This window comes from Ailuropoda melanoleuca, chromosome 10 (assembly GCF_002007445.2).
Source record: "Ailuropoda melanoleuca isolate Jingjing chromosome 10, ASM200744v2, whole genome shotgun sequence".
Taxonomy (NCBI): Eukaryota; Metazoa; Chordata; class Mammalia; order Carnivora; family Ursidae; genus Ailuropoda; species Ailuropoda melanoleuca.
Window position 1 is genome coordinate 93149780 of NC_048227.1, and position 24582 is coordinate 93174361.

Genomic DNA, 24582 nt, shown 5'->3' on the forward strand with positions numbered 1-24582 from the left:
ATTTGATGTTATAATATATTAGAGTATCGTCTTAGGGGTCAGAAGAGCTCTGAGCTGGGCTTTAGCTGTTATGTGCCACTTTTCAACCTTGAAAATGCCAAGTGATCTCTTTGAGCCTTGGTTGGTTCATCTAAAAATAGCCATGATATCTCCCTCACGGGGCACTCAAGAAGATGAAAACACAATATAAGAGAAAACTCTAGCCAAGCCAAACACAATTGGGCTGGGGGTGAGGGAGATAGAGAGTAGTAGTGCTGGGGTGGGAGGGGATTGGAGTGGGTGGATTATTCTAAATTGCTCTAGACCTCAAACTCTGTTGTTCTTTGAGTCTGGCATCTATGGAGAAGGGGGGGGTACATGGGGGAGTCACTTAGGTGCAATTAATGATGCTTAAATTATTTGATAACTTAACCTCCTGGAGAAATGCACAGCTAGAATGAAGACACTTATACGCTATTCGTCTCGGTATTGTTAACAAGGATTAAAAGCGTTTACATGGCACAGAGCCTCGGACAAGGTCAGGGTCAGCCTTTCATAAAAATCAGTTCCTTTTCCCCCTTCTTTTCCCGAAAGAACACTTCAAATAAAAACCGAGAATTATTTTTAAAGCAGACCTTGAGGAGCAGATCTATAGCTCTCCCAAAGTGGAGATGAATCAACTTGTTGCTGTTGCTAATTTTAACAACATCAACACATTGATTTAGCCTACCTAAATTTGCCAGTTTCCGGAGCATTACATGGGTTCTTTTAGAAATGATTTAAAAGCCCCATCCTAACTTTGAGAAAGGTGTACGTTTGTGATGGTGTATGTTGTGTCTTTAACAATTACCAGACTGATTCCGGCTTCATCCAAAAACACATTTTCTAGCTCAATTTTCATACCCTGTAGCTGTGTACTGGTGTTTAAAGAAATGGTAAAAAGACTTACAGTGGGGATGTTAAGCTCGCTTTTCTTTTCAAACGTTATTGTAGATACAGCTACGGGAATAACGCACGGATTTTTGTTTTTACGTGAAGTGTTCTTTTTTTATTTTTAACTAAGGGCTGATTGACATACAACATTACATTAGTTTCAGGTATACAGCATGATTTGATATCTGTATGTATTGCAGAATGATCACCACAGTAAGTGTAATTAAATCTGCCACCATACATAGTTAGAACATTTTTTTCCTGTCATGACAAAAGTGTTCTTAAATAACAAATACTTATAACTGTTATTTAGTAGCCTCCCGCAAGACTAATGAAAGAATTGGAACGAACATTTTTTTAAAGATTTTTTAAATTTATTTATTTGAGAGAGAGAGCACGAGCAGGAGGAAGGGTCAGAGGGAGAGGGAGAAGCAGACTCCCTGCTGAGTAGGGAACCCAATGTGGGGCTCAATCCCAGGACCCTGAGATCATGACCGGAGCTGAAGGCAGATGCTTAACTGACTGAGCCACCCAGGTGTCCCATGAACATTTTTTTTTAAACTAACAAATAACCAAAAGGTGAATAATATCTTTAGTTATTAACGAAAGGAAATAGATGGGAAGCTATTGGGTTAATTACTCAAAAATTTCAGGAGCCATTAAGTGTTTTCATGGAAGGTTTGTAACTAAGTGCCTCAGTTCTTCATTTAAATCTTCTAAGATATACCTGTTCTCTTGGAATAAAACACTTACATGTGGTAACTCATATCTTCCTGGGAAGCAATTCAGATATAACAAAAAACTCTCCCTTGCTGTGCTACGCTGTGCTAGAAGAAAGAAAAATGCATTCATCCCAATTCTTAAGCAGTTTATTTCTTCAAAGAAATGAATATTTGTGTTGTTATTGGCACCTCTGTCACAACTATCGTCTATACCCCAGCCTGCTTATTATGGAAAGTCCAACTTACAAACACTGTTAACATCCTATATTTCAACCTGCCTGGATCATAACCTCATGAGGAAGACCATATGTGATTTATCTGAATATCTGAACTTATGCTGTTGTTGCCAGTGAGCACACTTTTTGGGTACTTACTGATAAAACCATAAGTGGAATGACCTGTTATAATGGTTATCTTTTTACCCTTTTTATGCCTTTAGTTAGCATTTGGTTAGAAAGATCAACCATATTTGAAGATTCTCCTGGTCTCACATTTTAGCAGGATCCTTGTGTTAACTGCTGTTAAACAGCACATTAAATCCCTCATTGCAGCCAACCAGTCGATGTTTGTTAAGGCCCTATATATGTGTATATGGTATGAGGACACACAATAAAAGATACTGACTGGTCCTAAAGAAACCCAAGGTGTTGCTCGTTAAAAAAATGCATACTGGAAAAATTATATCAAAATGGTACATGATATAATTATGAAGTGAGCAATATAGATATTATGTTTTACTCCAATGGCTGGTAGACTTTAAGTTCCAAATTTATTAAATGCTACTCTGCATATAAAATATTTCAGAAAAACAAGTAAACCTGAAATTACTAAAGAGGCAAAATTCGTATTACATACAGTAGGCAAGTTAGGGGTATATTTATGTTTATATTGTACTATAGCTTTGGGCCTTTTTATGGCCTTCTGTTATGGGTATGTTCTGAATGAAGGACTCTTTTGATGATCTTTTTTCAGTTGTTATTCAATGCTGAGCATTCAAGATGGAAATATTATCTTTATTGGGGATATTTAATCAGATGTTTTTCATAATGACTTCTTAGTCTATCAAAATCATTATAAACTGGACAATTAGAAAAGGAAAAGAAAGAAAGGGCATCCATATTGGGAAGGAAGAAGTAAAATTATTTCTGCAGATGACATGATCTTGTATATAGAAAATCCTAGAGTCCACGCAAAATAGCTATTAGAGCTAATAAATGAACTCAGCAAGACTGAAGAACACAGGATCGATATGTAAAAATAAACTGTTTCTATCAGTGAACATTCAATCCAAATATGAAATTAAGAGAATAATTCCATTTAAAATAGCATCAAAAAGAATAAAAGGAGTGTGAGGCTTGTATGCTGAAAACTACAAAACACTGTGAAACAAATGAAATTTGTTGAACTAAAATGAACTAAATAAGAGGAAAGACATCCCATGTTCATGGATTAGAAAACTTAATATTATTAATATAGCAGTAGTCCCCAGATTGAGCTATAGTTTCAACACAATCCCTATCAAATTTTCAACTGCCTTTTTTTACAGAAATTAACAGTCTGGTTCTAAAATTCATATGGGATGCAAGGGATCCAGAATAGCCAAAACAATCTTGAAAAGGAACAGAGTTGGAAGAACTCACCCTTTTTAATTTCAAAACTTATAACTCAGCAATCAAGATTCTGTGGTACTGGCATAAGAGTAAACACATAGTTTGGGGCACCTGGATGGCTCAGTCAGTTAAGCTTCTGCCTTTGGCTCAGGTCATGATCCCAGGGCCTTGGGATCGAGCCCCACATCAGGCTCCTTGCTCAGCCTGCTTCTCTCTCTCTCTCTCCACTGCTCCCCTACTTGTGCTCTCTATCTCTCTCTCTCTCTCAAATAAATAAATAAATAAATAAATAAAATCTTTAAAAAAAAAAAAGAATAAACACATAAATCAATAGGGTAGAACTGAGAGTCCAGAAATAAACTCATACATTTATGGTTAGTGGATTTTCAACAGGGTGCCAAACAATTAAATGGAGAAAGAATAGTCTTCAATAAATGGTGCTGGGACAAATAGCTATTCACATGCAAAAGAATGAAGTTAGATCACTAGCTCACATCATACACAAAATTAACTCAAAATGAATCAGACCTAAATGTTTCCACTAAAACCTTAAAACTCTTAGGAGAAAACATTCATGGGTTAGGCAATGGTTTCTTAGATGTAATACCAAAAACATAACGCTCTGAAGAAAAATTATAAAAGTTAAACTTCATCAAAATTAAACACTTTTGTACTTCAAAGGACACAGTCCTTTGGGAGAAAATACTTGCAGATCATATATTCACAAATCCAGAATAAATATAGCACTTTTAAAACTCAATAATAAAGAGACAAATAACCCAGTTTGAAAATGGGCAAAAGATTTGAACAGACATTTCTCCAAAAAAAATACACACATGTCCAATAAGCACATGAAATATGCTCAACATCATTAGTCATCAGGGAAATGCAAATCAAAGCAATGAGATACCGCTTCACATCCATTAGGATGGCTATAAAAAAATGGGCAATAACAAGTGTTGGCAAGGATGTGGAGAAATTGGAATTCTCCTGATTTGCTGGTGAAATATAAAATGGTGCAGCTGCATTGAAAACAGTTTGGCAGTTCTTCAAAAAATTAAACAGAATTACCATATGATCCAGCAGTTCCACTCCTAAGATATATACAAGGTGAATCAAAAACATACGTCCACACAAAAACGTATACACAAATGTTCATTGCAGCATTATTCATAGTAGCCCCAAAGTGGAAACAATCCAAATGTCCATCAACTCATGAATGTTTAAACAAGATATGGTATATCCATACAGTGTAATATTATTCAGCCATATAAAGGAGAGAAGTACAGATTCATACTACCATATGGATGAATCTTGAACACATTATGCTAACGGAAGAAGCCAGACACAAAAGGTCACATATGATTCTATTTATAGGAGATGTCCGGAATGCTATAGGTGAAAACCGTAGAGACAGAAAGTAGCTAAGTGGTTTCATGGGACCAAGGTAGTGAGAGAAATGAAAAGTGAGTGCTAATGGGTATGGAGTTTCTTTTAGGGGAAATGAAAATGTTCTACAATTAGATAGAGGTGATAGTTGCACAGCTTTGTTAATACATTAAAACCACTGAATTGTACACTTCGAAAGGGTGAGTGTAATTGTGAGTTTTTATTTCTGTCTCAATTTTTAGTTACTATATTTTTTCCATGACCACTCTACAAACTGAGTTCTAATAAAGCATAATATAACTTGCAAAAGCATATTGTCATCAAAGCACATATTTATATATTTCATTCCTAAGAGGAAACAAAAGAAGCTTCATAATTAGTCTCATGGTTGGCATGAAATTTTACCAGTTTTAAGTGTCAGTGCAGAGAGAGAGACAACGAGTCCAAGATTTCTCTCAAGTTAAATTATGAGGGTAAAACGTAAGTTTATTGCTTCTGTTCTCCCATTGACTTGACACCAACCCTTCTCAATTAGACATTTGTTGTTCTGAAGTTAGGGGAAGAATCCCAATTTCTCTAACTCAGAGTCTCAAATTTGCTCTCTCGTTCTTTCCCAGGTGCTACCTTTCCCCAGCCAGGTGGTCTACAACAGAGTAGGCAAGTGTGGGAGTCGTACTGTGGTCTTGCTTCTGAGAATCTTGTCGGAAAAGCATGGATTCAATTTGGTCACGTCAGACATTCACAACAAAACCAGGCTTACTAAAAATGAACAAGTAAGTTGTCTTTGCCTGTGGTTAAGTTGTACTTTTGTGTCAATTCATTTATGTAATTAGTGGGTGTCTTATGAGACATCCCTCAAACACCTAACGAATGAATACCAGAGTTGCAATGTCATACTGTATTTTTGCCAGAGTGTGGAAGGAAATTTAAGTTAAAGGTTCTGAAGGAAGCCTTTAGACAGGAAGTTTCCCTGAAGGGATACTTTTATTAAGACAGATGAAGGACGGTATACACTCGTCATTGTCTATTTAGCTAAAATTAGCAATGCATGATTCTCAAATAATTACACTGAACTACAAATAATGCTGACGTCCTCAAACAAAAATAAGAAAGCTATTTTAATATTTCTTTTTCTGCTTTTTTTCACAATTGCCCTAAGTCTTTATGGTTATAATAGAGAGAAAATTCTCTTTGGGCCAGGAATCTGATTGGTTGATAGCACGAGCTTCTTGCTATGGGTGAGCTCAGGGGGTCTTGAGCTCCCAAATCAGCATTTGGCATATTCAGTGGAAGCCAAAGAATTACCCCATTTCCCAGGAAGAATTCTGCCTCTGTGTGGCCAAGCCATACCAGTGGACATGCGGGTGATAGATTAGGGGTGCTGTGGTCTGCCAGGAAGCTGTGAAGACAGCTCTGTAAGCGTCTACAAAAACAGGGTCAACAGTCTCCATTGAGGTGCTTTGCTCATGTCCAAAAGTTAGGGCCTCACGGTCTCTCACAGTCATTTTACAAGGTCAGGTTTATTAGCTTGGTCTGAACAAGTTGCTTCTGTCCCCTTAGATGCTTAAGGATGGATGAACAGCCACCAGCATAAGTCAGAGTTCTTAAGACTATAGAACCAGTAGAATGGAGAATCTAGATAGATAGATAGATAGATAGATAGATAGATAGATAGATAAAAAGGGGGTTATTATGAGGAATTGGCTCATGCAATAATGGAGGCCAGTAAGTCCCACAGTCTGCCATCAGCCAGCTGGAGACCCAAGAAAGCCATTGGCGTAATTCAGTCTTAGTCCAAATATGAAGGCGTGAGAACCAGGGGAGTCAGTGATGTAAATCCCAATGCAAGGGGAGGAGAAGGTAAGATGTGATATCCCAGTTTAATCAGGGAGGCAGGAAAAAAGGGGAGAATTCCTTCTTCCTTTGCATGTTTCTATTCAGGACTTCGAGGGATTGGATGATGCCCACCCACACTGGGGAAGAAGGTCTGCTTATTAAGTCTGCTGATTCAAATACTAATCACACCCTCACAGACACACCCAGAAATATTATTTAATCTGGGTACCCCTTGGCCACTCAAGCTGACAGATAAAATTAACCATCACATCACCCAGTGAGTACAGAAATTTGGGGAATAAACAAAGCACATGGTTTACTATCAGATTGAAACCATAATTAGGGAAATTTTTACCCAAGTCCACTTCTTTCTGACATAATCCTCACCTTCGAGGCATTCAGAACCTCCCAGAGAGAAGGAATCTTCATTATTAATTTACAATAGCCTGTCTTTCTCTTTTATCTTGGGGGATAGTAGGACTCTTTTAAGACAATAGCAGAACTAGTGGTACTCACCGTAAAGCCAGATTGTTCAGTGTCTTCCAGTGTAGACATCAAAAAGCCCCTTCCTTTGACAACTTCCATTAAAGGCTCTCTTGAGTATCAAGTTTGAATAGTCATTTCCAATCAGCAAAAAATATTTTGAAATCAGCCTTTGTAGACTGTGCAGTAGGCTCTCAATAGAAAAATCACACTTGGTGACATTTAAGGATATCACGTTTTATGAATGACTTGAATAGGACTAGGTTCTCTTTCATTTCCTTACCTGATCCAGAAGCTCATCCTATCAGGCTGGTTATGCCCTTGTCACTGCCTGAAAGAAAATGACTATGAATAATTAGCCTATGTTATTGCAATTGTATTACAATTATTGAATTTGGTTTTCCTTGGAGTCTAGGTCTTTGGGTCTGTGTATCAGATTATATTTAAATATTCGTATGTGTGGAAACGTTGCCCACTTCTCACATGTCTCATAAGACACCGTAGCTTGATTTTAGTGCCCACTGCTAAAAGAGTACAAACAACCCAGAGAGAACAGGACACAGGCAAGCACAGTATGAGACACCGCGCTATTCAGGAATGCCCTTGAAGAGAAAAGACAAAACACAGTGTTTAAACTGGGCCTTTGCACCTACTTTGCTTCCTATCAGAAGCAAACATGAGAAATTAAAATAGAGTTGTGACTTTCAAGAGAAGCATGTTAGATTTAAAAATAACAGTAACTTACTAATGGTATATACATTGTTAAATCCAGAAAGGGTTAAAGACAGAGTCATCCTCCTCCTCTAAAAGAGAGGTTAGCTCTCATCTGTTTGGAATGATTGGCTTGTCTGGAAGCCAGGGAACAGACTAGACAATCTTTTAAGGTTCTTTCCAGCCCTGTGATTCTGTGATATATTTATACAACTTCTAGCATAATCTGTGTATGGTGTAGTTGAAACACTTCTGATTCCTGTGGTCAGTGTAACCTAGAATATATTTCATTACTTCGTGATTCCAGATTCCTATTAAATTATAAGGCTAGTCTTTAAAAACTGCGGGGAATGATAAGGTAGGAGAAAACAAATGATTTGGCTGTGACAACATACGTAACGAGTGACAGCTGCCTCTCTGTAGCTAGCTGACTGCTGTGACATGCAGAGAGAGCCAAAAATGACAAGAACCCAAGTTTAAAGAAGCTCGAGAGAGCTTCAAGGAACTCTTTCCCCTGTTATATGTATCCCTTGTGCTCAAGTTACAGAGTGCATAAAGCAAATGGAGAAAAAAATATTATTTTAACCTAATATATTCAAGAAATAATTTGCAGTAAGATTAGCTCCTCTGCTCGGTAATTTATTAAAGGAAAAAGGAAGATGTGATTTCGGAGATGAGTTAACATTTTACAGTCAGTGGTTCTCAACCTTTAAGCTCGGGAGCTCTGACAACATGTTCCCATGGAAACACTGTTCCCCATAGTTAATAACAATCCCACTTCAGGTGCAGCATGAGTTAAACAGGCCCTTGTGGGCTGGCCCGGTCTCTCTCCACCATGTAGAACGTTTCTTTTTATGAGAAAATATGTTCCAAGTTCCCAACTACTGACTTACAAATGAACTTTGGAATAGTATCCACTCATAAGAGTGGAATTATCTATACCATTCCATTCATACACAAAGGTACTTCTTTTGGCCAGAGTCAAATTCGTGCATACATTTCTCCCTGGAGGATAGTTGTCATTACACACACACACACACACACACTCCGCGAGTGCAGAGTAATAAGTTTAACTAAGTGTATTTAATGGAATAAGACACTGAAGGGATTATTAAAAAGGAAAGGAAGCACAAGGACACCAAATGTTACAATACCAATAAAAATCCCATTACATCCGCCCTTATAGAAACAGAAAAACCATTGATGTTTATATTTTTAAAACTCTACCTCAATGGAAGAGTGTGGACACCTGCTGCTGGCCAAATGCTGGACCTTTTCGGGGCATAGGATGCAAGCCCATGAGGACATCATCTCATTTATACTCTGAAACCTGATTTCAGTTTCTTGGGCTGGTTTAGATAATCTCTTAGAAAATCAGAAAATGGAGATTGTATACAATTTAAAAGATAGGGAACTATTTTCCAGAAGACATTAGGGTTATCACCAAAAAACTCGTAACCGTCTTTGTTAATGGTCTGACCCTATTTCAGATCATGGCTCCGAGTACAATGAAGGTCAGAGTGCACCACGGGCACATCACAGATATAAAGAATTCAAAATTATTTCATTCTTATAGGAGAGGGGCAAAAACTGTTAGCGTACAAATGAAGAGATCGAGAAAGCAAATAATTTCACTATTTTTATTTATGTCAGAGCTACTGAGAATTGCACATTGGAAATGGCACCTGCCACATGCTAATTATTTTACTTCATTACTTCATTTCATTCTTTTGGACTGAAAATTATACCAATGAATGGGTATAATTCTTCATTTTATGGCTGGGAAAATTAAGACAACCAGATTAAGTCACTTTACAAATGAAATAAAATAGAATGCCTGTGCTGCTTGGACTTGAACCTGGGTCTTCTAGAATCCAAAGCCATTCTCCCAATGCAGTGGCTTTCCATTCTGGCTACACAGCAAAATCTCCAGCAGAGCCTTCGAAACACAGAGTTGCAATGGCCCTTCTCCTGGAGATTCTAGGGTGAAGTCCAGAAAACTTAGTACTTTTTTTTACTGAAACGTCATATAGGGTTAGCAATCCTGTCAAAACTCTCATATCAGCATTTCCCTAAGTGGGTTCCTGAAAATCTTAGTCCCCTGAGACACTGAAAAAAAAATTTTTTTTAAAGAAAATACCATGGTTAAATAAATTTAGGGAATGCTCTCCCCCATCCCCAGGTCCTCCTCTGGGAGATTTATATCAATTGTTCACATTTTAAAGACTGAGAGTTCTTTCAATTAAAAACCAAATTAACGATCTGTTGAATCGGCTTGCCCCTAGAGTTTCCCAGTCTTACTTGGCCAGGGGAGGCTTTCCGAGCGCTTGTGGCTGTGGCATGCATCCCACAGAACTTCCATTCCCAGTCTGGAAAATGCTGCACCAGCCTCTTCAGTCACTTCTGCCAATCATGCCAGGAAAGGCTACTCTTTCACTATAAACTTCACATCTGCTTTGACTCTCTTCAACAGCTATTCAAATTATCTAAACCTTGAAAAGTATTCAAGGGGTGGAAGAGACAGACCCTGTGCCCGTGTGCTCTAGACTGCTTTCGCTTCTCGGTCAAAAACAGAATTACTTCACCATGTTTGAAACTCCCCTTTGCCCTGCTCTCGCCAGTGCAAGCTCTAAGCGTGACCCTGACAATGTAGCATTGCAACCCCAAAAAGGAAAACTCACCTGCAGAGACCATGTTGGATTTGGAGGTGGTCTAGAGGCCACGGGGGCTCCTTCCAGGTTTCCCTACGGCAGGGGCATCGGGCCTCTGCTTATTAACAAAGGTTCACTTGCTCCTTTCCAGAGCCGGTCTCGCTATTGTGTCTTCATTCATTTGGGTGAATATTTATCGAGGACTTACTAATAACGCTGTATATTGAGCCCCCAATTGCATACTAGATGTTTGTGTACCTTTTTTCTAGTCCTTTCATCGACGTTATTAGGAAGGTATTACCACCCCATTTTATGCGAAGGAGCAAGTGTTCAAGAAGAATAGGGGAGAATGAGACTTGAAAGGGAACTGGGGTCAAATCCTGGAGAACGCTGAATGCCAGCTGGGGAGGTGGAACTGTATTCAGTGGACAGTGGGAAAGCCATTAAATAAGCCGTTCTTAATCATGACAAGCATCAAAATCTTCTTGGGAGCTTTTTCATGACGCATGTTTCCTGGTCCTACCCACTACAAAATACTGAGTTAGACTCTTAAGGGTAGAGCCCTGTTATTTGTATCTTTGGCAAGAAAAAAATTCCCAAAGAGGTCTTCATGCACAATTCTAGTGAGGATCATTGCGTGAAAGGCTCTAATTATTTAGAAAGTTGTCATTTTATTAAAGTGAACCCTCCACTAAGCAAGAAAAAGTCCTTTTTCACCTGAGAGTTTCTCAAACCTTTGAAGCCATCATGTTTCCTCTGAAGTATTGAGTGGTGGTCTCCTTGGGAGCCTGCATATTTATCCCAGGAATGCTTCCCTTGCTTGAGACGCATCTAGAAAAGTCTCTGCAGGATGACCCTCAGAGTTTCCTGTCTTTATAGTAGTAGCGACAGTGCCCACAGGCATTAGAGCTGCTCCTGCCGGACCTTGGAATCCAACCAACGAGATTAGCAGACAATCTACCGCCAGGTCATGGGAGGGATGAGTTTATCCAACTTATCTTGGATTCCTGTAGACAAAAGCTGAGTCTGCTAAATGGAAACTCAGTAGAAAGAAAAGGTAACCGTTGGAAGAAGGAACAAGGCCCCCAAAATTACAATGTTTTCTTCTGTCCTTCCAATTGTAGCAGCAAGATTGATTTTCTCTGCTATTCAGACCCAGCCTCTTTGGCTTGTTCGTGTCATTGCTCCCCCTGGTGGACTTAGTCTACATTGCAGGTTTTTGTGGCGGTGAAAGGAAGGTAGGAAGGCCATCCTGCCTCTTGCTAGAAAGGCTTCCCCGCAGGCAGGAGGAAGAGGGAAAGGTAACCCGAGCCTGGAGCTATCCTCCCAGTCTCTGAGGTTAAAGGGCCACAGAGTTCTCTGAGCTACTCCTTATTTGGCTTTGATGTGTTAAAAACATGTCTTTTCTTTCATTAAGATGTTTTGCAAAAGTATAAGGCCTCTAGTTGCTCACAAGGGACATGAGAATTCAGACCAGAGTGGGGTCAGGACTCTGTCAATTACTGCTGACAAGCATTTTCTAAAGATGTTGGGAGTGAAGTCTTCCACTAATAGCTGTGCTTGTAGAACTGCAGGTAAAGGTTTTCTGCTCTACCATCCCAGCCAGTTAGATGGAAAACAAAAGATTCAAAATCCCTTCCTCACAGATCCTCTGCATTATAAATTCCGTTTGATTCTTACCTTTTTTTTAAAACCTCAATTTGCTTTAGTTCTCAGATGCACTGTGGCTTAACTTCTTCCTTTAGATATATTCCATTCCATAGCGTTTTCCCCCCCAGTAATTTTAAACCCATTCCTGTTCTTGTTAAAATATACTATTTTCCCACCTAGAACTTTAAAAATATATATATATTCTCTCTGATATTTTAATGCTTTCATATTTTATTATTTTTAATGCTTTTCCGCCTGCTATAACTTTCTCTCAGTTTTTCAGCACATCATATGAAAGGTAGAAAATTTATATTCCCATAAACCCTCTTTAGTCTCTGGAGTTATTTTGCTAACCAACCTCTTCCTCCCATTTTAAGAGGTTATGTATAGATCAAAAAGCACCGGGAGTGGTGAGAAGATTGCAGCTCAGCAATAGAGACAGGATTTCTGGAGTCCGGAGACCACAATCTCTGTAGCCTTTCTGTGCCTCAGTTTCCTAATCTGTAAAGTGTAGATAATAATACTTAATCTGTGGAGTCATTTGAGGACGAATGAGAGCATGTGAAGAAAGAGCTTCCGGGTCCAGTGCGTAGCCCAGAAACCACTCAGGAAATGATCGTGTTGTGTTGCTACGTCTTAGATGTCACACCAGGGTGATGAATGGACAGGTTTGTCCCAGAAAGGCTAACCGCATCACCTGAGAGAGAATTCTGTCTTCAGTGAACGTTTCTTGACTCCAAAAAAGTCTTTCTGAAGAGGGTGTCTTCACACCATAAGCAATTATGAGGTATGTGATCTATGCAAGGCTTTCTGGAGAAATAATTAGAGCCCAGCCTCGACCCTCAAGGACCTTACAGCCTGGTTCAAAGCTAGCGCACAAACTCTACTATGATGTAACGTAAAAAGTGGGCATTCTAGAAGATCCTCAAAGCACTGTGGGAGATCAAAGAAGACAATGGGATTTCAAGCCAAAGATGATCAAAACCAAACCCATTTGGCCTCACTTCTGCAGCCAGACTTGTTCCTGCATAGCATTCCGTGTCCCCATGAGTGGGCACCAGCCTGCGATCAGATCCTGCCAGGGCTCTGGGAAGCTCTCTCGACCACTCCCTCTTTCCCTTCTGTGGCCACCTGGCCAGAGGCCTGAGAGGATCCTCCCTCTTTAATGTCCAAGAAACCTCCTTATCTGTCCTCACTTTCAGTGACTTCCTTCCGTGGTTCTCAAACCTCAGTCCTTTAGAATCCCCTGGAGGGCTTGTTAAAACACAGATTGAGGGCCCCCACCCCCCAGAGTTTCTTCTAATTCCCTTGGTTGGAGTGGGGCCTGAGAATTTGCATTTCTAGCAAGTTGCCACCCCAGTTGTTGCTGATGCTGCTGGTCTGGGTGCCACACCAGGAAGCACTGTTTTAGCTCATGCCCCGATCATGTCCTATGGGGATTATTGCCCCATCTTCCTAGCTAAACTGTCTGTCTCTAATCCTAACCTTCTTCACATTCTCCACCCCAATCTCAGGTCTGGAAGGAAAAAAAAAAAAAAAACCCTTTCTGACTACAGATTGCCCATAGCATTCATATCAAAATTCCTCACGTGACCTCCAGGGTCCTCAATGACCCCGCTCCTAACTTCCTGTCTAGTCATAGCTGCTGCCTGGCAGATCCCACACCTGACCTCTAGCACACAGAACTCCTGGCAGTTTTTAATATCCAGGTCATTTGGGGTCTTGTCCTTGGCATCTCCTGTTCACACTGCCTGCAATGCTGCGGGTCCCTTTCTTCACTTGGCAATTCCTGTGGGTCCTTGCAGACCGCTCGGGAGCGCCTCCTTGGGGAAACACTACTCGTATCTGCGGGCAGAGATTGATGCCTCAATGCTGTGCGTGCTACCCCATGGTGGTTATTGCACAGTGAGACTTGCCTGCCAGTCCACCTCACCCACAAGACCTTGAGCTTCCTGAGAGCAAGAGCCAAATCTTTTATCTCTATAGCCATGACCCCAAACAATACATTGCCTGACACGGAGTTGGAAATCAGTGGATGTTGAATGAAAGGAGATCCAGGAAGGCTGCTTTGAAAGAGGCAGGCATTTTAGCAAGATGTAAAGGTGGTTAGGATTTGGACATGTAGAGGAAAGAGGAAGAACATCCCAGAAGAGGAAGCTTGGGCCTCAGCTTGGACATAGTCAGGCTTGGACACAGTGTGAGGAAGAAACAAAGAGAGGTCTGGTTTGGCTGTCCTCGGGATGTCTTGAACGTCAGTGGAGGGTGAGAGGAAAGGTAAACTCAACATGACTCCACAAGTGATTAAGTACAAAAAAGTCAGGAAAGACCCAGATCAGATGTAAAAATATGGATAGTACCATTAACCAGGACCACACGCCCCAGAGATGGAGTACGCTGGATGAGGACTAAAGATGGACGAGGACCAAGAGTGTGGTTTGGACCATTGTGGATTTGGGGACACTCCACTGTCTTGTCTTTCTGTGCCTTCCCTCTCACCTTACTTATGTTTTGATCTCCAGGGCCTAGTAAGTGCTCAATAAATGCTGAATGAGTGAATGGTGAATGAATGTAGGCAGTGGAATCACAATAAAGGCCAGCAACGATCCTGCAGGGGCCAAGGAAGAGGACAGGTGGTTTCTGAGATGAATTAGGTAGCGCCATCATCACTCATGATGACATGTGGGTAAGACTTGGGCAAGAGAAAAGGCAGGCTGCTGGCAACAGTGAGAGGGCCAGAAGCAAACCCTGGGGAAGGGCAGCAGGGGCACAGAAGACCACTGCCTGCCCTGAGACCTGGGGAAAGTCTTAGTATGTGTGACGACAATCAAGGGACACTTTGACAGTAATGCCTTTAACCTGTGCTAGCGGTGCTTTGTAAGTGGCTTCCTATTTGTGTGCAGCGACGGAAGGTACGAGAGCGGGATATGCTCTCCGCCTTCACTGTGCTAATGCAATAAACATGAGCCTTAATACTTTTCTTCTATGTTTAAAGGTACGGGGAGAAAGAGTTACGCACTGTCACTGCTAATCCATTTCTCCCTGTGAAATAGACAGCTTTATGACTATTATGACACTGTTCTCCAAATCTAACCACTACTGTTCTTCCATTCAATTTAACACGTTGACATGTGTTTAGAGAACATAATATAATGTTGAAAATGTGAAAGAAGCAGTTTTTCTTCTGACCTGTTCTTCCAGCCTTCCTGTACAATACCAGGGGGCTTTCTCATATTACTCATATAGTGCAGAGACATAGTTGAATAAAAATAATCTAGAGATTAAAGCATTAAGTGGTCTTTATATTAACATACCTACAGTGAAGAGTTACATTTCTAAGCAGACATCCTCAGATGTCTTTGGTTGTGCTTCTAAATCTGTAATTCTAGTTGGTAGATCCATCGAAAATGAAAATTTGCAATGTGACCAAGCGGGAAGTTCTAGTGCCAAAAACAAGCGCTGGGATATGTAGGGGTGGTGGGGGTGGATGGTACATAGAGGATAAACAGCAGATAAAGAGGTAAGATTCAATTTCCTTTTATGCTCGGCTGGGGGACAGGCAGACCATTGTTTACCCATGCCTGCCACTGATGAACAGAGCACAAGGTTATGAACCACAAGTCACTTACTTTTAAAATTCAATTTCATTTCTTTAAACAATCATGGTAAGCATGAATATCTAATTAAAGGCATTAGACACTGAGGTCCTAGTGTAACAATCTGTAATGCAGGTACTAGTTGGCATTAGTTCATTCAACAAATATTTATTGGGCATTTCTGTGCATGTCAGCCCTGATGGGACATGAGAGACCAAGGCAGAGCCGGGGTCTCTGTTCTGGATTTCCAGACTCTGATTTTACTGTTGTTGCCCTGAGTATGGCTAACACACGACCGCCTGCCTTTGTTTCCAGTTTTCTAGTTCCTAAGACATGCTGCACTTCTGATATCCATCCAAAGTGGCAATTTTCAGTGTGCTCTTAAAAAATTCCACTGTGTGTCAGTATTGATGGGGCCAATTAGAAACTCTAAGGAAAGTGGAATTCAGGAAGTCAGGGAGTCATAAGAATGCTTGGAATTTCTAACAGATTTTACTAAACATTTTCCGTATCATGACATGTTCCAGAAGACCATAAACGTTGCTTCATACAAGTATAAACTCCTCTTTGCCTTGCTGATAACTGCAAATAAATACTTCAGATGGCCACCCACCAGAACCCCAAGAAGTTTGGGGCATTTATGTGTTCCCTATAAAATATTTGCTTTGTACATTTTTGTAGTCAAAGGGGAATATCATGAGGTGTTGGCTCCTTTTATTCCCAGTGTTAAAGTCTGCAGAGCCAGTTTCAAATATTTCTGTAGATCTCAGTGGTATCATTACAGAAATGTAAAATAATGTTTAACCTCTTGTCTTGATTTGACTTTTAAAGGAGGGGAATAAAGACATTTTTTTTTAACTTGCATTTCAGTACAGCCAGATGCTGAATGCTCCAGTTAAAATGACTTAACCTGTCACATTGTTTGCATGGTAGCAATCAACTAAATTAAATACAGGACTATAAATTTGGATAGCAGTTTTATTCAGCAAGAAGCCTACCGTAAAGTTCCTAGATGCTGCACCAAACCCAGCTGTTTGGCCCTGGTCCAAGAGGTAATAGTGAGGATAAAGGAGTAGGGAGCATAACCTTTAGCTTAATAGAGTTTGGTAAATTAGATCCTATATATGCTAATTTTGTACTTTTTTTAATAGATGGAACTGATTAAAAATATAAGTACTGCCGAACAGCCCTATTTATTCACTCGACATGTTCATTTCCTCAACTTCTCAAGGTAAGATATTTTCCAGCTTAATGGTTCTTTTATTTCTTTTTAGTACTTAAACTCCTTCTAACACACAATTATTTTAAAATCTACCTTCATTTTCAAGGTAGTGCAATTGCCCCTGAAAAGACTTTTTAATCCATTTATGTTTGCTGTGGAGGGACCCAAATTTGAAATATTTGGACAGAAGCTTCATTTCTTTCTAGGATACTAATCTTAAATCTTTTGAAAACTTGAAATAATCTTAATGCAAAGCCATCTGACCTGATAGTTCCATTTTAAAGAAAAAATCAGATAGGCATTGAAACAAACTAAGAGGGACGATATGGGTATTTTAACAGAAATATTTCATTGCACATGTTTATACAATTTGAACCCACACAGGGCTCTGGGAATAACTTAGTTGTGGAGTCATGTATTTTGTAGGATCCAAAATGCTAGTACTGGCCTCCCTGCCTACGTTTTTACTACTCCATGTGATTATTCTAAATCTTGCATGATTGATGCTGATGGGGTATTTTAGAACTTTGTTTTTTCTTCAGCTGCAGGGACCTTCTAATCATAATGCAAATCTTCAAATTTAGGGTTTTAGACTCTTAATCTGTTGAGCTTCTAATTTCCTGTTCTGGGCATTCTTTTCCTCCTTTAGCCTAGGTCCCCTTGTCACTATTCAGTCTCTGCTTCTCAGGCTGGCCCGAGTCTGTGCTGACAGTCCATGTGAGCTGACAGAGCGCTGGGTCCAGGGGCAGATCTGAACAGCCCAGGACCCCTGGGCCTCCCGCATTCTCCATCTGACGGACACTTCCCTTACTGCTACAGCTCCCCTGGGGATAACAGGACCTCACAGGTCTGCAGAGAGCAGCAGAGGTCCTGCTAGCTAATGCTGGCCTAATGCCTCCCCACCCCCGAGGTCCAGGCACCCAGGAAGGCTGGTGCTCAGGGAAAGACAGGGCTCCGCCTGAGTGTTCGCTGCTCCTGAGTTCACACCTGAGCTGCTCCGAGTTGGCGCACAGCTGCCCAGCCCCAGGATGCCTGAGGGTCTAGGCACTGGGAGGAGGAGTTTTAGCCTTCAAAGGACTTCCCTGCTGTGCACCAGGCCCTGTGCAAATCAAGTGTAAAGAGAGTGAGAACCAGCAGAGCAAGTCACGGAGGGGCAAAGAGAAGCTGCCTGATCTTTAGAAGCAAGTTCCCCCTGAAATTTCCCCTCCTACCTGATAACCAGAGTTCCCTTGGATGGGGAATAAGCATATAGGACACCTGCAGAGCGTCCTTAGTGGCTCGGTAGCCTGAGTGTGTTTCCAGCCACATGTGTGGAATGTGTTACTGGATTATCTGGGGTATGTGGCCTGCCTCTCACTTCCAGTGGGCCAAGAACATATAATTCGACATAACTAGATAACAAAGTCTTGTTAGCTGTTTCAGGCATTGCGTTTTGACTTGCAGAGACCAAAGCACAGCCCCCCTGACCCTCGCCTTTCTCGTGAGCTTCCTTCTGCGTCACCCCTGACATCCTCTAACCTCATTTTTTAAAACTCCTTGGCTTCATGGGTCAAATTTTTACAACCAAAACAAATCGCAATGCAATGAATTTTAATAATTGAGTCAGGACAGTGTAAAACTCTAATGACAAGCCCAAGCCAGTACCTTAACTGGGTCAGCAGAGCAGAGCGCAGCATGGAAACCATACCTTATCATGGCCTCCACTGTTAAATTCATGGCTGAGGACTGTTTAATTTTCATCGATTTAATCATGAAAAATATGGTCAGTACCTTTGAGAAGACACCACATCTGCAGAAAACAGCGTTGGCCTGGCTGCCAGGACCTCTGGGTCTGAGACCTTCCCACTGACCATGACTCTGGGCTAGCACTTTCACCTCTGGGCAAAGATGGGAGGTCTCTGTTTTCCCATCTGTAAAATAGGGACAGTTCCTGCCCACTCCTACCTTGTAGGGATGCTCCAAACACACGAATGAAGGAAAGCCCTTCAACTTCCTTCAGAGAAGGATATTACATATATGCAAAATGGAATTTATTTTTTTAAGGGGAAATAATTTTATTTGAAACAAGACAAGTCCAGGTATGTATTGACGATTACGCACACTTAGTGCAAAGCCACCACGTTGGAATGTGTGAGGGCTTTCCCATGCTTTTAAAAATGAGTTCTATATTTTGAAGTGCAAGGCGCAGAGATAATTAAGCTACTCTTAAAAAACCTACCCTGATCATTGCTGACAACCATATATTTGGTTGGCTTGGTTCAAGATAATGAGGTTATTAAGAGAAGACTTGATACTGTAACTTAATATTCTTTGTTGATATTTGACTTCTAATCTTCCTTACATTCTTAACATGCAGTGAGACACTGCTGCTGAGCAGAATAAAAGAACGAAAATCTCCCCTCCCTCCCTACAGCCTGTGCACATAACTGCTCTGAACTTCTGAAGCGGACGGCATCGTACCGAAACGAATTGCCCCTGTTCTCTTTCTTTCCGTTAAGTATGTCATTCTTGCCTCGACATGCAGACACTCTGAGTAGTGCAAACTGCTATCCTGTGAGCTCTTGGAGATGAGAGAGCCGACTTGGTTCATTTATTCATCACCTAGGCATCTTGCCCTGTTCCTTCCTTTCCCTAACTTTAGACCTAGAAAGACCATTTCACCATATCCAGTTTTATAAATTCAACCATAGAAAGCAAGAGTGATCGGATCAAACCGATGTTTTCATTGTTATTTCGGTGAAGGCTTCATGCCCCACGGGGAGATAAGCAACTCTGAAGCCAGCAGAAATTTCAGGTGGGCTGGGATTCGGGAGGGTTTCCGCGATATTGCTCTTTTCACACGGTTTTTGAACTGCCTAAAACTTTGAGCCGGACAAATGTTTTCCAACTGAACTACCTGGAGAATTGAGTTAGAATGACCTTGGCCTAAAAGATGCTACTCTTTGTTGTGACGTTTTAGGAGGATTTTTAATATTTGTGTACTCTGGTTTCCTGTGTCCACTCCCAGAGCTAACCGAGAGAATTAACAATTTTCAAAAAAGTTCAGCCTCTCAGCATCAATGAAATCTCTTTAAGGGCGTCCCAGATCCACATGCTGCAAAGACCGTGACCAACAATTCAGTTTGTCTTCCCTTCACCCCCACTTTCTGTTTGTTTGCTAAGTGTTTTGGCGGGGGGGGTGGGGGAGAAGGCAGTAACTTTCCAGCCTAGAGTTCCCCTCAACCCTCACCCGGCATCTTTCGGGGAAGACCCTGGGAAGGGCTGTGTCGGAGCACTGCACTGTCAAAATAGTCCAGGCAGATTTCAGAACAGATCAGTGCGCTCAGTAATTTCCAACTACAGCCTCTGAGCCCTCTTTTCATTCATGACTCCCTCACCCTCCTTCCCTTCTGCTGCTTTTCCTCATTTATTTCCCATAGTGGCTCCAACGCCAACATGAGCGAACATTACCCGTGCGAACAGAGGCTGCCCTCTGATGGCATTGTTCAACAAAACAAATCCGATCTTACTGATTCCATGATTCCGTGGGGTTTCCACGTCTTACTTCTAAATGTTGACTGGACAGTCTCATTGGCAAAACCATCCTCTTCAGTCCCGGTGCCCTGCACGTCTTTTGTAATGGTGACAGAAATTTCCAAGTTGGAAGACAGCGTCAAGATAGAAATTGATATCAGCAGTTGTTGAACACTTTTTTTCCCTCCTTAAGCATAGCCCAGAAGTTTCATTTTATGCTATTTAAACACTGGCTGACCAATCTTGGGAAAATCGCGCTGGATGCTGCCACTTGTGGGTACATAAAACCACCTGCTGGGTGGGCCCGTTGAAGACTGGTATCATGCGGACTTTCCCTGAGCCCGCCTCACTGCACCCCACCAAGGACCTTCCCCCTTGTGGACTCGTCTTGTCTCCCAGCAGGAGCCCTAACCCCAGTGTCCCAGCTGCCCCTCTCCTCATCCCAGTTTGTCTCCGCTTTCCACCAGCATATGCGTCCACCTTTCTTCCCTCAGGGCACGCCACAGAGCAGAGGAAGCTCAGCCTCTTCTGCTTGTGTTTTGTGAAGGGAGGTCCTATTCCCGTGGCCAAGAACTGAAGTGCCCACTGTCCTGGGTTGTGAGGCTAAAAGGAGGTGCTTCCAGCCCATTCCAGCAGAGGACCAGTAAATAAGCATGGCTCCCTTCTTCCTCCTGCAGGGAGCTCCTCACCCTGCCCCCCAAACAATCACATCCTTTTCCATGATGGCTTTTCTCTCATTTCAAAGTGTCTCCTCCCTCACTGACAAGGATCAAAGCTGGGCCTCTAGCCACAGGGTACTTGCCATCTTTTAATGTAGGTAACAGCACAAGGATAACCTCTACTTTTAGGCTAGAGGTGAAAAGAAGATATACTTTCAGTAGAATGGAAATTGCCAGGGGCCAAGAGGAGGGGAATATAGAGCTTCGGTTTGGGATGATGAGAAAGTTCTGGGAATGGATGGTGGTGAGGGTTGCACAACAGTGTGAATGTGCTTACTATCACTGAATTGTACACTTAAAAATTTTATGTTATGTATATTTTACCATAATTTTGAAAAAGACATACTTTCAAAAGGTGTTCCAGCCCTACAAAACTGCACTATAGCGGGAGGACAAAACAGTCTTACTTCCCTAGAATAATTTTGGTCATAAGCCTTATTGTTTACTATATGCAGTAACATTCTAGGCAGAATATCACCAGCAATTTGATAAAGTGTACCTAAAACTCTTATCCACGCGCTTTACATAGCTATTGGAGAAAAGCTAATGTTGTGGGTTAATTGATTAAGGAGCAGTATGGGGCAGATATGGAAGAAAAGAATGCATGAGAAAAAATGAGAACCGTGTCGTTACTATTCCTAGAGGATTACATCCTGCTTTGGATCTTCATCTTCTCATCAAAAAACAAAAATAGAAAGAACATGATAAATTTGCAGAGGGTCAGAAGGAGACCCACAGGGGTGATTAAAGAGTTGATAAATAGGACGTATGAACAAAAGTCAAAGAAATTGAAAATACCTGCTATTTCAGGATGACTTAAAAGACAGCTTCAAAAGTAGTTGTTGTGACCAAAGGACAAGAGTGTGTGTTGTTAAGAGAAAAAGAAAATATGGCCTGAATCCTGGGTTCTCGTGGGCAGGCACAGCACAGAGCCTGTCCTCAGTTGTGGTCAGCACAACTGTTTAGAGTTTCATAAAGACCAAATTAGAAGTACAGATTAAAAAATAAGAGGAAGTAAGTGTGAAGACAACTGCTAAAGGAATTTTCAAGAAGAAACACACACAAAAGAATTTAAAGGAATTAAAATTGAAGCTGAAAAGGCTAAAAGTTGTAAAAAACAAAACAACAACAACAAAAAAAAACCAAAAAAACCAACCAACCAACAAAGAAACCATGAAGAGAATCCAATTCTTTATGTTGAGTGGATCAAACAAAAGGAAATGCGCATGAAGGAAGATTAGGAATTTTGGCTGGGTGTACCAGAGACTCCTCAACTGTCAGGTTGGCTGACAGGATGGGCTTCACCTGGAGGCTCTGGAAATGTTCTCTTCAGAGTTGAAGCATAAGGCAGAGGGTTGTGCTGTGTGAGATTGGGTGGGGGTGCAAAGCATTCTCTCTCTCTCTCTCACATACAAGCAGCGGCAGTAGGTTCAGGAGATCAAGAGACCTTCTAAGGGTGACCAGGAATTCTAACTAGAACTAAAAAGTATGGAAGGAGGAGAAATTGACTTTGAGAGAGGGTGGGATGAGGGGGGAAATTTGTTTCCCTGGGACACACGGTGATATTCTGGCCTCTTTCATGTGACTGGCACACCACCCCAAATTCGCCCGTTTGGGAGGGATCTGTGTGTACTAGAAAAAGGACTGGAGCCTGCAGCCTGAAACCATTATTACTCTCGATTTCTAGAAAGGGGGAGATACATATCAGACATCTCTCTACTCTTCAAAATTTCAGGAGAGTGGCTATTATCTGATACTTAACAATAATTTCCTAAGCCATCTAAAACTTCTGTTTGGGAAAATTATTCTGGAAATCTTGCATTGGGCTACCGCGTGCTACTGGGACCGAGTCACCCAGGCTGGAAGAGCCTTGTCAGTCCTCACGTCTACAGCCCTGGGCGGAAGATGACTGTGGCCAGACTGAGAACTATCTCACCATGGGAGGCTGTGCATTGATTCACATGATTGGAGAGTTCTGCCAATTAACGGTGATGGTCATTCGTCACATGAACATAGAAGTAGAGAGAGATTTTCCAAAGCGTGATGTAGTTGCTGAGGGTTTCATTGCATTAACATTTGGCATGCAAGCTTTGTCTTCCTGATCCGTAGCTTTATTACGTAGTTGCTGCTTAGCATAGATAGAGACTCAATTTAATTAAAAAGAGGAAGATCCACGCGGGATGCCAGCGGCTGGCCGGCTTGGCACAGCTGACTTCGGAGACTAGCGAGCTGCCCTGCACGTGCAGCTACATGGATGTCACCTGCATACATCTGGGAGCTGACAGGATTCCTACTGGCATGGCTCGCCTTGTGTGCGAGCAGCGTGCTTTCCAAGGTAGAGTCGTCCACGAGTCCAGAATGTCATTCATGCATCCTGGTGCCTGAAATTCCGCTCCTGAAGAGTCGTTTCTTTTTGTCCCTTTGGATTCTTCTCTCTGAAGGCTCGCTTTCAAAATGCAGAGGAGCCGAGGATGACATTATGTGCGTGAATACACAGAAAAGGATCGGTGGCTTGTTAAGTCCACTTTTCTCTACAGCAGAGCCCTGCGATAGCAGCAGAAACTTGCCAACTCAGAAGCATATGCCCAGGCAGTCACGTCTTCATGGGTTGAGCACCTGCTGTGTGCCACGCACCGTGCTAAGTGACCTCGTTCCCCACTCTAGGAGGCAGTCTGATGGGAGAGGCAGACATGGACACACAGTGCTGGAGAGAGGGACGGACACAGCATGGGACTGACTTGCTGAGGGATGTGACTGGCTCTGGGCTGGGTTTTGAAAGTTGACAGAGTTGCCAGCTGAAGAGAGGTGGGAGGCTCATGTCCGTTTTTCTCTGAACTCCTTCTGACCCCTGACAGAATGTTGAGGCATCCTCATCAGAAGGTCATGGGGTCACAGGGTAAAAGGAGCCTGTGGGTCCTTCAGAGCAAGACCTCTGTCCAGAGCCTGGAGTGTTCTCCCAGTCTCCTCCGGGTTAACTGTTTTCAGGCGGGTTGAAGAGAAAGGGGAGGGATCCTTAAGCACAAGTCAGCCAACCTAATCCTTTTGCCTTGGGAAGGCCTTGCCCTTAGGCTAGTATTCAGAGCATTGCTCCAGCCCCTTTGTGGAAGGCATTAAAATGGAACACCTAGATATTTATTTTATTTTTATCTAAAACCACTCGCCATCACTTGAGGATAATTACATTGATTTCTGCTGTGTTCACATGTCCCTCACATTATTAATTTTCTCAACTCTGGAATCTTCTCTCCGTGGTTCAGAGCACAGTTCCCGGAGCCAGACTGCCCAGGTTCATAGCCAGGCTCAGCCACAAACTGCTCACGCTGTCCCTGCCCCTGGTGTCAGTGAGGATGATTATGCTTTCTACCCCATGGACATGTTGTGAGGCTTCTGTGAGTTGGTCACAAAAGGTGTTTACAACAAAGTGACTTAATAAATGTTGTGTGTGTTTAATAAATGTTGGCTAATATTACCCACTTCCTGGAGAGCACCTCACCTGAGACTGTTTGAACCAGAATGTGAGAATAAAGCACCGTCTCAGCCAGCGAGGAAATCAGGATTTACCAAACATTCT

At 41.8% G+C, this 24582-nt stretch overlaps 1 protein-coding gene across 7 annotated transcripts in view; it reads left to right on the forward strand.

The window, feature by feature from the left end:
- The window catches only part of UST (uronyl 2-sulfotransferase), a 292373-nt gene that overhangs the window by 165765 nt on the left and 102026 nt on the right, over positions 1-24582 (forward strand). For 6 of the 7 annotated variants that reach the window (XM_002920514.4, XM_034669270.1, XM_034669266.1 and 3 more), the window contains exons 3-4: positions 5251-5406; positions 16709-16788. In XM_002920514.4, coding sequence (XP_002920560.1) covers positions 5251-5406; positions 16709-16788 — 236 coding nt within the window. The remainder of the gene's footprint in view (positions 1-5250; positions 5407-16708; positions 16789-24582) is intronic. The other variant, XM_034669267.1, reaches the window with a different exon arrangement.